We start from the raw sequence: 16,695 nt of genomic DNA, 5'->3' as shown, positions 1-16,695 counted from the left end.
TAAACCTCCAACAGGGTTCAAATCTGCTTAGGTTGAGAGACCATCAAGATCCCTTCCCTCAGACTCTCAAAATCGGGGAGTTTGTGTTCTGGTTTGTGACTCGTGAGGTATAGGTTACAATCTGAATGAAGGAAGTACAAAGTGATCTTGATTTTGTACAAGAATGAGCACTTCACAGAACTTTAGGAGAAACTTTAAGCCTCTTGTAGTCACAAGATCAAATGACAAACAGAGTGAAACGTTAACTCAGAATGCCAGAGAGCTGTGCTGGTTAGCTCAGGTCTATATCCATCATCCCCAGGGCAGCTGCTTTGAGTCAGCAGCTGACCCAGAGCCCACGGCTGATTCTCGGTCTGCCTGCTGTGCTGGCCCAGGAGGGGACAGGATAACATGCCTGTGTAAGACAGGTCAATGCAGAGGGGTTATGGACGGGTGATGCCCAAGCCAAAAGATGGGGGGAAGCACCTCCCAACAAGGGCGAAAAATAAAATACCCCTAGATATTCAGCAGTATAACCAGGACCTGCCCTGCTGACAGAACAGCAGACCCTACCCTCTGTAAAAAGCAAACCTGCAGAAATTTCTGTGCTTGGTCTTTCGGGGAGCAAGTGAGGGAAACTGGCTGGGCTTGGACAGACAAGATGAGGTGGTCTGATCAGCAGGTTGTGCTGTTGTATCATTGGAAGCTGTACCTCAGCACTTCTCCTAGCTTGCTACAAATTCCTTATGGCAGTGTGCATGTTTGCCAACAAATAAAAAGGTCTTTTAAGATCTTTTAAAAGATCTCTCTTTTTGAACTCTAAGGCTAATACTCATCGTGTCCTGCAATTAATGCGGTTTATGTAATTTAGGATCTTACATTTGACTAGATGAGACTCCGTGATAGTCATCACCTTTTGTCATGATTAGATCATTTAAATCAACATGCTGATCTGATTAAGTAATCCTAGTCTAGACCTCTACTTCTGATTTAAGGTGGTAATATCTAAAAACATTTAACCTTGCAATAATGAAACTTTGAGTAGCCAGTAGCATGCTTGTAAATGTCCAGAAGACAGTGCTAGGGGGCTTGATTATTACTGCTGAGGAGGTGAGAATTTTTCTTTTACTAGCTTGTTTTAGTAGTCCAGGAGAACATATTTTTAAATCATTCTAGACAATTAAATCTCATTCTTTGTTTTACAACACAAAGAGAAAATGTCATTTTACTTGTTTCCTGTTAAGTCTCACAGCCATGTTGTGCCTCTGCCTTGGCCAAACAAACAGTCCTCACATTATGGCTCTGTTGGACAATTAGAAACTGTTTACTCATTTTGTTGACCCAGTTCCAGCCAAGCAGCAAATATGAAATACAAAAAAATTCAAACTGTCTTGGTCAAAGTCAGAAGAATCAGATTTTCTGTAATATTTAGTTGCCAGTGGCCAGAAAATGGATATGAATACTTTCCAAAAGAAAAGCTTTAAAGAGCATATGTGATTTTGAGGATTACCATGTGCAAGAGGATTATTATTTGAGAAACAAAAGGAATAAGAGATTACAGCACATTAAAAAAAGGTTGTTTTACATCAAAGGTGTAGTATGGTTACACACTTTCTCTAATACCATGCATTGGCCAGGAAGCCAGACAGTCAGGATTTAGAATGAGCTTTCAACCTCTTTTAGCTTTTCTGATTTCAGCTCTATATGGCAGTGTTTGCCATATGCGAAGATGTTTGCATACAGAAGTGAATTAAGCAACAATAATCAGCTTACAGATTCCTGTTCTGTGATATGCTGAAGAAAAGAAAAAAAATCCAGACATTTAGGTCAAATATAAAAAGCCTGTGGGCTGTTTGGAGTGAGCACTCAGTTCAATGATCATAGGAAGGAATTTCTATTAAATAGCCCATCGAAATAACCTCTTGTTTTTGACAAAATGTATAACTCAAACATTTAGTTCCCTTCATCTTGTCTTGCAGATTTGTTTTCATCATCTAATTACAGCTGAAATCTGAAAAAGAAAATTATTGAGTATGTACTTAAAAATTATTGTTCAATATATATTTAACATTAAAAGTTTAGATTTTCTTGTGAATTTTAAATTAAGAAAATTGACAATCAGCATTACTGTGGCAACATATAGGTAAGATCTAGCCCGAAGGGCATGAGGTTAATTCCCTTGCATCTCAGTTTGCTTCCATGTAGCTTGAAGCTCACTTGTAGGTCAGATTTGAGCCTCGAATGTGTTACAACATTCCTGTAAACAAGTTTGCCGCTGAATAAGAGTTCCACATTGTCTGTCCCAAGAGCAGAGCACAGCAATTCCTTAACTCTGAACTAACATCCAGCCATTTGATGTACCCCTATGTGTATCCTGACCCCTTTGGGACTGGGTTGGTAAGTTCCAGCGTTCATCAAATAAAGCATCAAGACACATTGCAGTAAGCCTACTGTTTTTGTAATTAAATGAATGCAGGGAGCACATAAATGAGTCTTTGGCAGCATGAGCACTCGGCAGCAGTGGAGTTCGGCTTTCCACTTTTCCTGATGCAGTAATGTTCCCTGCAGACCTGAGCACCCCTGGAGCCGGCCCAATGGGTGCAAACTGGCCTTTCTGCCTGAAGTGTAAAATGCCATCGACGAAGGAAAGAGAGTTTATTGTACATAAATCATTCGGCAGGGTTTCCCAGAGCTATGGCTGAGAAAGTAAGAATAGCAGGCAAACACCAGAGGGAGTAATTGTTCTACTGGAGAGTTAGGAAAGGAAAGCCTCAGGCAAGTGTTTGTTAATAGTGTGGGTGAGGTTTCTAGCCAAAGAAGAAAGTTCAGTTGACATGACTGTACAAAATATAAATGGTGAAACCACACATTCTAGTGTTGTTTGAAAGAGTTTGTGTTCTTCACCAATTTTCAGTGCTGATTCCAATGTACTGATTCTTTATGCCAGCAATGTAACACCCACTTAACCTCCAGTAACTTTTTTTACATCTCTTCACATTAGGAGAGGCTTTCAGTTCAGTGTTCAGAGACAGATGAGCAGGCAATAAGAAGTAACCTTTTCACCTGGTTTTTAAAGCAGTCTTTTCTCCTGGTCCATCCATGCATGCCCTTCCTCTGTCAGAGTGTCTTTGTCTTAACTGATGAAATCCTTGGACCCTCAGAATCCTGGTTCCTTAGAGTCCTGCATGCTGCAAAGTGACCAGATGCCCTGGTCTTCCATAGAAGCAAATCTGGGTACACAGATAGGAAAGAAGCGAGTGGATTATCTACCCCCTGGAAATAGGCTGTCCTTTCAGCAGCTATACCTGCATTTTGCACCTCCTAGAAGTCTGCGCTTCTGCCCATAAGTTTCAGCTGGCCATGACCAGGAAAAGTGCATCCCCTGGGCTCTCCATACAGAGGCTCTTGCAACTGCTCAATTTGCAGTAACTGATTGAAAGAAAAAACACCTTCAGCCCCAAGGTGAATCTATGCCAGTGTCTTTTAGAAAATCACTTCAATGAACGAAACGACCCAATTCCATTACACTTCACACAATGCTGGGGCAGGTGGAAAGCTTCTCCAGTTCACTGATGAACTTCCAAGACAATGAACTGAAGTGAAGAGTCACTTTCTGCTTTTAATTGTAATTAATGCTTCTGCACTGATTGCTTTTAGTTTCTATCATTGACATGGTGCTTAAATTTCCACAGCCATTACAGTGAGTGCCACCTGTGGAATATGAAGCAAAGATCAGCTCATTACATAACTCAGCTGCCTTTTCAGCAGAAGACTTCAAAGTTCTTTTCTATTCTCAAAAGGGTATTCTGTAAAAATCACCCTTTCATTGATGAATATCAAAGTAAATCCGGGCTGAGCCTGATGTTAAATTGCATACCCCTGGCTTTCACAATGTTGCCAAGCAAAGGATCTGCAACAAAACTATTTTTCTTAACAGTTTTATTGCGGGTGTGTAAGATCTAATGGAGATCAGCCTATTCTCTTCTTAGGTGTGTCAGCTTTACAGAGCTCACCAGCACAAAAAGAGGATCTTGGCATTGTTACAGTGGCGAACATAGAAGACGCTTCATACATCCGGGTGGATGACTTGCATTGTCAAGATCTTTTAAAAGATCTGGGCGTTATTAGAGGTGGGTGTTTAATTGTTGATTCATTAAATCAGAACCATACATGAATTATCCAGGCAGTAAACCTTTTTCTTCCAATAAGTAAAAAAGAACTCTGAGAGAACTAGAATCAAACTCTTGTCTCAATTGCACCAATGTGAATGTAGAGGAGGAGAAATGTATTTAGATATTTGATGATGCAGACAGGTGAAATTCACAGAAACTCTATGCAGACCAGATGCTTAAGTAGGTTTAGTTTTGCAAATCGTTTAAATATCAGTATCTCTGTGACTTCAGCTGTGATTCCTTGGTTGCAAAGTAATACATTTCTCCTCATTTTGAAGGTAAGAATAAGTGTATAAATTTGATACTTCCTACAATATGGAGAGAAATAAAGGTTATATATATGACCAACTTCAGCTTTGGAAAATAAAACTCCTTGGGGAGCTCTCATAATCAGTGTAAAGACAGGAGCTCTCTGCGCACCTTAAGTTAGACAGTAGTGATAGCATGCTGTCTTCAGAAGTGATATTGTCATATTGTATCTCTGTTCCTATTTCAGTTTCCTTCTCCCTGCAACTCTGCTAATACAGCTATTTTCTGGACCTGTGCTGTGAATATGGCTTAAAAAAAAAAAAGGGGGGGGGGGGAAGAAGAAAAATAAAAATAGTGAAAGGGGAGGGGGAAACTGAATGTAAAAGGATGGATACGTATCACGTGCCTGATCTGGTTGACAGCAGCATCCAACTGGTATGTTTTAGTACAGGTATCTGCATCAGTGCTGGCACTGAAGACAGCTACCATCAAACCTTGTCCTTAATACATGCTCTGAAAGGAGCTGAAGTGATCCTTTGTGAACAGCCATTCAATGGGGACATTTCCATTGCAGACTTTTAAACATGTCCTTGTGTCACTTCTATGTGAGGCTAAAACATTTCTATGTGACTTGCCCACAACTCCTTAGTAGGGCATGTGTTTCTTCTGCAACAGCATTGTAGCACTGATGTGAAGGGCAATACCATTTTTTCTATAGTAACTTTTATGATGAATCCTGACGTTTGGCCTGGAGAATTTTGGCTTGCTGGGGAATGGGGAGAAGCTGCACCAGAGTTTGTGGCTGTAACAACTGTCCTTCTTTGAGTACAGATATCCAAAACAAACTGTTTTATAAACCTGAAGCAATATGTATGTTGTTATCACCCAAAACATAAAAACATGGTGAATATCTTTTAAGACCAATGTGCAATAGCAAACAAAGGAGCTGGGGCATCAATTTGTTGAGCCGTACCTATCAGCATGAGACAGAAACAACAGGCACTCACACAGGTACATCAAAACTAGATATAGCAAAGAAAACCTCAGGGCAAGATTCTGGGGGCAGATGGGAATAAAGTATGTGCAGATAGCAGCTTAGATTTGCAAGACAGAAATCGTTGTCTCTTTGATGCTTCCAGAGTTGAAGAACATCAGATTCCCTTTATTCTTTGTTAGCAAAATTTCAAAGATTGATGCTTACTCCATCACCACAGTCCTTTCCTGGCAATAGCAGCCATCTAATCCAAAATTGACTCACATCTCAAGTCCAAAAGGAATATCAGTACCATATTGTTGGAACAAGGCAGATGTGACGGAATGTCACATGCTTATGAATGTTAGATGTATTCATCAGATAAACACGCCTGTGGAAGGAACAAGTCCCCTAAAACATTGGTGCTATCATATTTGTGTAAACCCAGAGCACTGCAAAAAGTTAAATTTTGAAAAGCCAAACATGACTTGCATTCAAAACTAATCATTGTGATGCTACTTTAAAGCTCAAAAGGCTCTGCCAGACAAGGTGTACACACAGCAGAGGAGGCATTTGTAGCATGAAGAGTCATTTCTCACAAGGAACTTTCAGGATGTGTCTGTGAAAAGAAATCCCACACCTCAGGGATAAGAACGAGGAAAAAAAAAAAGAAAGGTCAACTTACCCTTGAGAAAATATAGCTTGCAAAGCTCGTATAGGTCTCCTTTAATAACACATTTTTAAAAACCTGTGCTTTTGAATGCCTGCTTTGAACAACACCCACCTTCTGGAGCCCTTTCATAAGGACACATAACCCAGGATAAAATTGATCTTATTCATGGCAGTGTGTGCTTCCATATGTCAGTCCACAAACAGAGAAGAGAAGCACTAGATAGTAGCCCCAGTGACAACACAGGGACTGATTTTCAAGGGTGAAACTTCTGAGTCACTCTTATAGCCATCTTTTGGATTTTCTTCATTTCTATCTTAAGTTGCTACATTGAGGTATTAGGACATTTCATTTGATGTTTGCAGTCCTCTGAAACTGAAGCCTTTCCACCTCATCTGAAATACAATGTCTACTACAGCATATTTTCTGTATCTCAACTGCATTCGAACCCATTTACCAGATTAAATCCAAAAGATTTATGTATTAAAAAACTCAGCACTCCTTTAAGTCCCCTGAACTGTTTATTCCTCTAAATTCAGTAAAGGATAGTTCTTTAGAAAGTTTACTGGATGTCTTCAGAACCTGATGGAATTTTATCCCTAGTAGCCTGTCAGAATTAGTCGGCAAAGTGTTTAATTGATACCTACCGATGCTGAGCTGTTATGCTCTCATCCCCTTTACTACAAAACCTTAGTTTCATTTATACAGCTGCATTTGCTTCAGAAAAGTTTCATAGGCATCAGCATGAAGTTAGTAACTGAAACCATGTTCAAGTTAGCCAGGAGCAGCCCCAGAGGCAGTTCTGGTTTGCCTCTGTTGTGTCCAGTCTAATCACTGTCACTCATGGGAGCCTGGATCCGTGCTAGGTCCTTTGGGAACCCAAACTATGTCTAGCTTCTTTTGCTAAATTGGAGAAGAAAAAGTTTAAGTAGTCCATCCTGAATCCAGTCTTACTTCCACTCTCTGGGATCCTTAAGATATTTCTCACCCTAGCTCTGGTATGGCTTAGAGGAAAGAAAAAATGTAAGCAGCATACACTTTTGTATATAAGTTTAAGGGACCTTTTCATAGTAATGTGATGAGGCACTGCAGTAACAGTCTACATTCCAATCAGTCTGTTTTCCTTCATCCCTAAAGCGACACACAAAACACACACACTCCATAATGTTGCACGATTCGTATTAAAGTCTACCCTTGTCCAAGCCTGTACTTGACAGTTCTTGTGCTTTGCAGAGGATTGTTTCAGGGGGCAGTCAAGGAGAGAACAACTGAAGACTGAAGCTGTTTGTATACACACAGATGTGTATTCCTGGTGTGTATTTCCCTGCCTGACCTCAGGAAGACTAAATGAAACACAGCACTAGCTGCTGAGCCAGTGAGACTCTTTGAACTGATAACCGTGGCATGTTCTGTGATGTGGTTTGCCTGGAAACATATCTGTTTCTTTTGAAAATCCAAGATACAAAAATGACATCAGTTGTAGTATGCACTGCAAAACCTAGGCTGAGATGGCAGACTGGTCTATTCCATAAACGATTGCAGATGTTTGGGTGAGGCTGCAAAACATGAGGATTTTCAAACGTGTACATGTGGGGAAGGAAACTAGGGTCATATATAAACATGAACATATTTGTTATATATTGCAGCCAGTCAGCTGGTCCCATTTCACATTGGCAATTATCAAAGATGTGCAAAAATAAGTGGAAACTATGATAGTTGCAATGCATCTGGTTTAGTGAGTGTTTTCTATTTCTGACTCTATAGGCTTTCCTCCCTTTGTCTGATGCCAGTTACATACTAGACACATAGAACTGTCAACAGGCTGAAGAAGAGGCTTAGGAGATTTACTGCTGGTTTTTATTACCACCAGATTGCAAAAGCATATAGCCTAAGCTGGTTTTTCAGCAGGCTGAGTTCCAGCTCTATGTCCCAGGAGCCTGCTTTGCTAAGTAGGATCTGGATGGTACCAATTTAGGAAGCTCTCTAAGTATGTGATGCCCTTTAAATGAATGAATCATTTGCCAGAGTCACAGGCATGGGAAGAGGGTAGAAAGAAGAGCTACTAGATGAAGAATTGTTGGCATTAGATCTCCCTCCTGATCTCCAGACTTGGGCTGTTTGGTCCTGAATTCCAGAAGGAAGGTGCTAAGGGTTCTTGCTGATGCCACATCAAGAAGGTGAGTGACAAGGGCTGTTGGAGGCTATGGACACCTGCTTAGAAAAATAAAGCCATCGTGCAGCTTGACCTTCAAGAAGCCAATGGCAGGCAAAATCTGGCATGTCAAAATGGTTTTTTATGTCATCTATTTGGGCCAAATTTCAGCTTTTTAATACCTTGCCACATGATAATTCTGACAACTCCTTCAGCTGACTTGTTCCTATGAAGCTCTGGGCATAGAATGAAGATGACTTTGCTGTTGTATATTTCCAGAGTTATCTCTAGTTATATCTGTGTTAAGTTCCTGTAAACTCAGCTACTAACATCTCTACACTTGTGTATTTATTACTGACAACAAATTAAGAATAAAGCTTCAGTTTTTACACAGAAAATTTCATCATTCGGTTATTTTAAAAATTAAAGTGTCAACTTTTTCAAAGTTATCCTTCTTAAGAAACTTTCTAGCTTTTGCAATGTGCAGTTGAAAGATGGATAGCATAATTTCTTTCCCAATCAATGTTTCTCTTTTCCATTTGTCAGATATGTTATTTTAAAGTGTGGGTTTTATATAAGTGTGCAAAAAAATCTGAAATTGAATTGCACAAAGCTAGGGAAGAAAATTCACTGTTTTTATGAAATGTGCAAAACTATTTAGATATTTTGTTGTTACTACATGGATTCAAGAAGCAATTATAAAAATAAATTGAAATCCACTAAGGGATTGCAAAGGATACCACATCAGACTAGGGAAAGTGCTGTACTGCAAGTCACTGGAGCTGGGAGAGTGACTGGAAGAGAGAACATTCCTTGTTTTGTTCTTGTCTTGTGCAGCCTGCCTCAGGCACTATCCGAGACAGCGAAGTGGAGGTTTGATTGCTCTTCCAGTGAGCAAAACAGCTTCTTTAAAATTAACAGAAATCCTAATTGTTGGTATGGGTTTACTCCAGGTAGGAGTTCCACAGATTTGTGTTGCCTTATTTTCAAGTAATCACACACGATTGACGTAGCATCTCAAGTGAAAAAAAATCAGGTTTCAGGTATACAGATTCAAAAAGAACTCTATAAAATTTCATTGTGTGTGCTAGAAGGCAGAATTTAACCAGTGATTTGAAAACTTGTTACTCATATTCTGTGGTTTGTTCTTTTCCTAATACACCCAGCTTCATAAATAAGTTTCTGTTTAAAATGTCTTCTCGTGTGTAGTAATGTCTGATAGGTTCAGTAAAACTCAGCAGCTGGGAGGACAAAAGAGCACAAAATCTTTGCAAGTTCTGTCCATGTGAACAGCAGCAGGCAGCATCACAGATTGAAACTGGTACCCCAAGTTGCCTCAGGGACTAAGGGCTTCATCAAGAGCAAAGTTATGCCTAGAATAACTGAAAAATGGTGGGACAACTCGCATGACTGGAGGATTGAGATGGATGGCTACAGGTTGTTTCAAAAGACAGACAGGGCGAAAGAGGAGGAGTCAAGTTCTGTGTTAAGGAGAATCTTAAATGTATAGAAGTCAACTGTGGCAATTGTGGAAGCCCTATAGCATGTCTCTGGATCAAGATCATAGAGGTCATCTCCAGTGGGGATCTTTCACTAGGCAACTGCTACTGACCTCCAAACCAAGACCAACAAAGCAGTACTTGAGTCACTTAAGCGAGCTTTGGAAGGTTAACAGAACCTGTTTCTTGTGACTTCAATTGTCCAGACATTTGTTGGAAGAACAGCAGAGCAGCTCGCATGTCATCCATCAAGCTCTTGGAATGCTTAGGAGGCCTTCTTCCTCACACAGGTGTTAGATGTGCCGACCAGGAATGAGGCACTGCTGTTTGTGCTACTCACAAACAGAGAAAACCCGCTTTGAAATATCTTGGTTAGTGATAGCCTTGGCTACAGTGATCACAATATTGTGGAGTTTGGGATTTGGCTGGGCATGCTGAAGGTTAGTACTAAAACACAGGGTTTAGACTTTAGAAGAGCAAACTTCAGCTCATGTAAAGCTCAGGTGGGGAGCAGAAGGGGAGAGTGAGGGGCAGTGGTACCCATGGAAAGCTTCTGTGGAGGAAAAAGATGCGAACAGGCTGGAAAGTGTCCAGAGAGGGGAAACAAGGATGATTAAAGGACTGGAAAGCCTGCCATATGAGGAAAGAAGTGGGTGTGTTTGGCCTCAAGAAAAGAAAGTTTAGGGAAGACCTTATCAGTATGTTCCACTATTTAAAGGGTGGATACAAAGATAGAGACTCCCTTTTCACAAATAGTCACATGGAAAAGGAGAAATGAGTCCAGGTTGCGCCAGGGTGGATTCTGATTAGACTAGAAGAAAATTTATCACAATGAAAATAATCTCCTCAGGGAAGTGGTGAATTCCCCAACATTGAACACTTCTAAGATTCAGCTGGTCAGTGTGCTGGGCCATCCTGTCTAGACTCTGCTTTTGCCAACAAAGTTTGGACCAGATGATCCTTGAGGTCCTTCCGACCTGTTATTCTATGATTCTGTGAAGTTGAAGTCAATATAATAATGGCTGGAGACAGAATCTGACTCAAATATCAAGGCTCCAGCTGAGCTCAGCAGAGCTAAACATCATGAAAACAGCACACCTGGTGCAATTGTTATTGCATCACACAGAGTTAAGCTGTGACCTTGTAGAGAGAACTAATACAGAGCCACCCAATGTATCTTGCAGATGACCCCCCCAAGAGAAGCTGCTAGTGCCATGCAAGTAACATTAATACAGAGCAGCAAGTACCTGAGAGCAAGATGGAAGCATTATTGACACAAGAGAAGTGCATGGTTGCATTAGCTTTATGGCACCTCCTGAGCCAGTACTTCTAGTGTCTTGCAAGGTTTTCTCAGTAGTGATGGTGAGCATCAAAAGGAAGGGGAGACAACAGTGCAAAAGCTGTTGTTCTGAAAAGAAGGTTGAGTGAATTTTTGGTTATGTCATGCAAAACCTTATGATTCAGCTTCATTAGAAATAGAATGTAGCATGTTTCTGTGCTTCAACTGATGAGACTTTCAAATCCTGGCTGATTCTGGGGTAAGATGTAAGCCTGGGTCATGTTCAAGCGGAATTTACCTTCAGTGTTATGCTGATAAATATTAAAGACATGCTGGTACTGGAGCACTCTGTGCACTCTGGTTTTTCTGGTCTGAGAGCTGAGGAGTACAGCTGCCTTCATGTTCTACTTTCTTGGGCAACATCACAAATCTATCAGACTGGTCTTCAGATTACTCTATACTAAAAATTGTTGGCAATTACTTTGAAACAGCTCATTCTTTAGTAAATGCTATCTTGATGCCATTATTTGAGGCATAGATCTGGAAATGATATCCCTATTTCAATCTCGCTGTCACAAGAGGTAAGAGTACATGACCATTTGGAGAAGAGCTTGCTTGGCCAATGGGTTAATCCACTGTTATGCTAGAGGGTTTTTTATGAGGCTTTGCAAGATGTAATCCAGAGGACTTAGTGGTTTCTTTTCTTTTTTTTTTTTTTTATTGCCTTAGAAAAGAAGATAATTTCAGACTGAGGATCTGTAGCATATGTTTTCTGCAGAGCTGATGATAATAGAAACATTTCAGTGAGGTCCCTGTATGAGTTACGTCACTTATTTTTTGACTCGGCAATCAGAGAGGAACTAGTGAGGAAGCCTGCTGTCAGTGCTGGAGAAAGGATGTAGGTCCTGGCAGCAAGCCCAGGCCTGCTCAGCAGATCAAAGGCTCTTCCCTTGGCTCCCAGAGCAGCCGGAAAAGCAGCTGCCCAGTACCCTTTCAGCATCCTTCATTCCTTTCCCCTCTGCCAGCGAATAACTTCTTTTCGTTACCCACCTCAGCAATAGTCTCTTTTTTTTCCCCTCAGTATCCTGCCAACCAAGGTCCTTTTATGGAAAGCGCTTGTGTTTACTACCTGCAGATCCCAAGGCCAGCCAGTGGAAACACACTGGGGATACTGTGGTCCTTACGTACTCCTCTCCTCCAAGAGATGCTCCTAGCTGTTGACTTTAACCTGGAAGAGGAGGCAAAACTTAAAGGAACAAGCCATGGTTATAAACCACATGCCGTTTTCCGAGCCAGCCTGATGGAAGATTTCAATTTCTAAAAGTGCTTTTTGTGCCAAAACAGCATAACAGCCATGCTTTGAAAGTCTTCCCACTCACCTCCCAGAAAAATAAATAGTGTGACTTTTTTGTGGGCTTCTTGGTGGTAGTTTTGCTTTTTAAATACATGACTGCTTTCCTCCAAAGCTGCTGCATGTTAGTGCTGCTCCTCACTGTCCCTGTTAACTGGTTCCTGAGGGAAGGTTTGTCTGCCATGAAAGGAGAGTCAAGCAAATGTGTCGGAGAATTGCAGACTCTGTAAGAAGAATATTGTATCTGCTATTACACTGCTGTTTCTGCTCACTTACACTATGGGCTGGTTGATGGGAGCCTTTAAAAACAGCTGCACTGCGCTTCAAAGGCACATGCAGCCCTTAGGTACCAAATTACTGCTAAATAGAGGATGAAAGCCTGACCTTTGACTGCCCCCATGGCAGTGTCTGCATCACCAGCACCTTTTCTCCTGCCTGGTTTTGTGAGCTGATCAGCCCAGTAGTGGTAGGTAAATAAGCTATCCTGCCAGAGTCTGCTAAAGGTCTTGAAACTATTTCTCTAGTTGCTTTTGTAAGCACTGTGAGGCACTCCAGCTTGTAGTCACAGCCACAGCTGTGCATGTGAGGTTTTCTTTGCTCAATAAGCAGTCCCTGAGCTTGGGTTTGCTGACTAATTATCTGCCATAATCAAGATTACTATGGGAGCAATGTTTTGAAAGATCTTTATTCCCAATGTGAGTTTCTAGAGGCTATTAAAACTGAAAGTGTTTGGGACCTCCTCTGGGGAGCAGAAGCTCTTCTCCCCATGTTCACACACTGCTAATAATGCCTTCACGTGGATTTGCCTACTACAAATTACCAGTAATTAATAATATTCCATATGGAAGCATCAGAAACAGTTAAAGTGTGTGACTGCAGGCTGGCCTGGTGCCTAGCCCAGCTGCTTGATAGGCCAGTTGTTCTATGCCTCAGTTTCTCCTTCAGTAAAATGAAGAGAATATGAGACTTAGTAATGCCTGTCAAATGTTTAATGTCTATGGGTGGGTGGTGGAAACCACTGGAAATGACAGGTGCAGAAGCAGAACAGGTTATTTTCCATAGCTTTTTTATTATATCTGATGCTTTTATAATGGAATCCAATTTTCTAACTCATCTTTTGCATAACTATCCTATATTAGACAGCAGTGGCACTGTAGGGGGAATTGGAATAAGTGGAGAGAGTGAACTGCAGGATCATTATCACCAGAAATATATATCATTGTTTATTATCATACCTCTAATGAGGCACAATTATTCCTGTAAATTTTTTTCTCATTGTTGTCCTAATTGTGCTTCTCCATGTGTCTCCTACCACCACTTCTTTATTATGTGTATCGCAAAACTCCTCAGGGGTCCAGTGAGGCACCAGTATCACAGAAAAGCAGTGAAGGCCTCTGAGTATATGCAGTCTTTTCTTTCTATGTTCCCTGTCTGTCTCCTCTGGCTTTGTTGGCATCTTCCCTCCTTCCTCCTCGTGAGTCTGGTTTTGTCTTTACTATGACTAAAACAAACTATTTTGACAAAACAGATATAAAGAAGGAGGGCAAAACACTCTCTTTGTTTTGTTTAGTAGTAAAACGTGCAGCATTATAAAATATCAAAACCCCAATGACTCTGTATGAAAATTCAGGAAACAAGTAAAACAAATGGATACCCAGAGCAAACATGTGGATGCACCAAACAAAATTCAATCCAAGACCATAATGTGTCTGTATCCTAGTAGAGATATGTGGTAGTCATGGGCTCAGGACTTCAACAGATTTTAGAATTCTGGAAAATTAATCATTACAATAAGTTTTTAAAGGATTTCAAGGAGTGAGTGAAGAAACTAATTTATTTTGAGAGCTCAGCGCTTTCTTGATCTTTTTACAGTCCTGGTAAATCATTTATCAGGGCAAACTTTCAGAAAACTCCCACACAAACTATGCTAGGCAGAGTGTCTCAAAAGTAATATTACTCCATGTTTATGCTTTCAGGACCTAAAAAAAAAGAGAGGCTGTAATACCAGGGTGGTACAGGCCCCTGCCTGACAGTGTGAGGGCTTGAAATCTTCCCTTTTCTGAAATAATATTTATTGAATTGTTCAGACTATGAGACTGTTAATTTCTCTTTTAACCTTGCTTTTATGTGTTTTATTTCAGCGATACCCAAAACAAAATTCAAAATAGTATCACAGTGCGATATCTTTTCTCTTTTGAATTAGTAAAATGGAATATAACATTTCTTTCTTTCCCCCATAAATTGTTCTGGTTGACTTTGCTAGCTTAGAGCAGTGGTTTGAAAGGTTCAGATTTTAAAATATTAAGGGGAAAAAAAAAAAAAAAGAAAAGGAGGAATCATGTCCATTCTATTCTTCCTGCCCATCAGAGGCCCCCAGAAAATCTGGGACCACCATATATGACTTCTGGAAAAATAAATTTTTAGTTATTTTTTTTAGTTATGAGGGTTTCCCTGGTCCAAAGTATCCCAAACCATTCACTATCATTTGCATGCAGCATCAACTCCAAATCTGGAAGTACGATGAGTACCTCACAATAATGAGATGTTAAAAAGAAATTTCTCTCTACTTAGACTTTGAGTTCTAAACAGTTCAGGTACAACTGATTTATTACAGGCATATTAACCTAATTCAAGGGCCAGAGCTTTGAGAGCTTTCTGATAAAATGCCAAGATTGGCAATACTTAGTACAAATAGGACTTCTAGGAATTATGGATAATTTCTGTTATTGCTTTCTACAAGGCCATGACCACTTTCCCATATTATATGTTAGCACACTGGGAAAGGGAATAGTGTTAAGAGGCACAAGGAATAATTTTGTGTTATTTTTCAGCAAGAAAAACAAAAGGAAGTGTTGAAAAAGTTTGGAGCAAATGAAAAGCATATGCACAGAGAAAGTAGCTATATATGCAAGAGGAATGTACCTTTTTTTTATTTGCACATAGCATGAACCGATGGATTTCAATAAAGCTCCTACATCCAAAATATGTAATTGGCCACATTTCACATGGGCTGTGAGGGACCTGGAGATACTGAAAAGAAGTGAAAGAAGAGGGGAGGTGGATATATGGAGAGAGGAGGGGCTGAAGTGAGAAAGAAGTAATCCAGGGGAAAACAGGCTTCATCTATTCTGTTTCTCACGGAAAAATTGTTCTCACCCTTGCCAGCCTTCAAACTTGGAGATTTTAATTGTGGCCTCAAAATAAGAAGTTTGTGGGGTTTTCATTCAGACTCTCTCTGCCTACCCAAACCATATATGGAGCAATTATAGTGTTTTAAGCTCTCACAAACTTAGAATTTTAGGATTGATTTTCTGGAAGAGCTAATTGAAATAAAGTAACAAAAGCCTATATTAAATCCTCTGTAACATGTAACTTCACAGGTGTCAATTATGGTATTAAATGCTCCAGTTCATCAGGAACATTTGATTCCACTCACCCCATATAGTATTTACCTGGCACACAGAACCGTTCCTTGTGCCCTTACTTATGCCTGCTCTAGGACTGTGTCTGTCTCTGTTACCTCCGTGTCTCAGGAAGACGGTGTTAATGCATTTAATGTTTACCAGCATTAAAGCAAACGTGGCTTGCACACAGCAGCTATTTGGAACAAGCTGCTATGAAAGAATTTCTGCTAAAAACAGACTAGAAAAAAAAAGACCTGGTATCTCAAAATACTTTCCTTGCTGCAGCAGTCAGCTGAGGGGGAAGGTCAAGAGAGAACAACGTAACACTGCTCTCAAATAACCTGGGGGTAAGGGGAAGAGGGTAGAAGGCACCGAAATGTGTTCATAAAGGAGTGAAGGAAACCTCCAGACACACAAAGAAGAGGAGAAGCTAATGTACCTTAAAGTACATTTAACGTGGGATTGCTGACATGTCATCACAAGCACCAGCACAGAGCTATTACATGGGTCACTGCAGGGACAGGGTTATGGTGCCCTTCTATAATCTTGTTGGATTTATTTTATATTTAACTTTGCTGTTGAATTCCACCTTGTATAATGTTTGGTTTAGGAATAAGTGCTACAGAGTTCCATTTTTTTAATTCTCACCCGGCAACAGGGACCTGTAACCCTAAATCCCCCATATAATTTTTGTCTGAAAAGTAACAGAAAGTCTCTTTGAAAAACATTCTTTGCTCTTTCCAGGTATTTTTCATGGAAAATTCAAAGAGCACTTTTCATTTCTCAGATACACAGATTGGTTTTGCAGGCATTTTGAGGTTGCCAATCTCTCTGCCCTTTACAAAAGTTTCCATTAACAAACAAATAAACAGTAACAGTCAGGTGTGATGAAAATTGCTCAGCAACAAACCATCAACACTGAATATGCTAAGATATAGTTACAGTGAGCTGTTTATTAACAAGTGTT

At 40.3% G+C, this 16,695-nt stretch overlaps 1 protein-coding gene across 11 annotated transcripts in view; it reads left to right on the top strand.

Moving 5' to 3' along the window:
- Nucleotides 1-16,695, top strand: part of DLGAP1 (DLG associated protein 1) — a 414,943-nt gene that overhangs the window by 344,765 nt on the left and 53,483 nt on the right. For 10 of the 11 annotated variants that reach the window (XM_032685073.1, XM_032685018.1, XM_032685049.1 and 7 more), the window contains one exon: nucleotides 3,969-4,109. The exons of the other annotated variant lie outside the window; for it this stretch is intronic. In XM_032685073.1, the coding sequence (XP_032540964.1) occupies nucleotides 3,969-4,109 (141 nt within the window). The remainder of the gene's footprint in view (nucleotides 1-3,968; nucleotides 4,110-16,695) is intronic. 11 annotated transcript variants of the gene reach the window in all.

Source organism: Chiroxiphia lanceolata, chromosome 1 (genome assembly GCF_009829145.1).
Source record: "Chiroxiphia lanceolata isolate bChiLan1 chromosome 1, bChiLan1.pri, whole genome shotgun sequence".
Lineage (NCBI taxonomy): Eukaryota > Metazoa > Chordata > Aves > Passeriformes > Pipridae > Chiroxiphia > Chiroxiphia lanceolata.
This window is presented reverse-complemented; position numbering and strand designations above follow the sequence as displayed.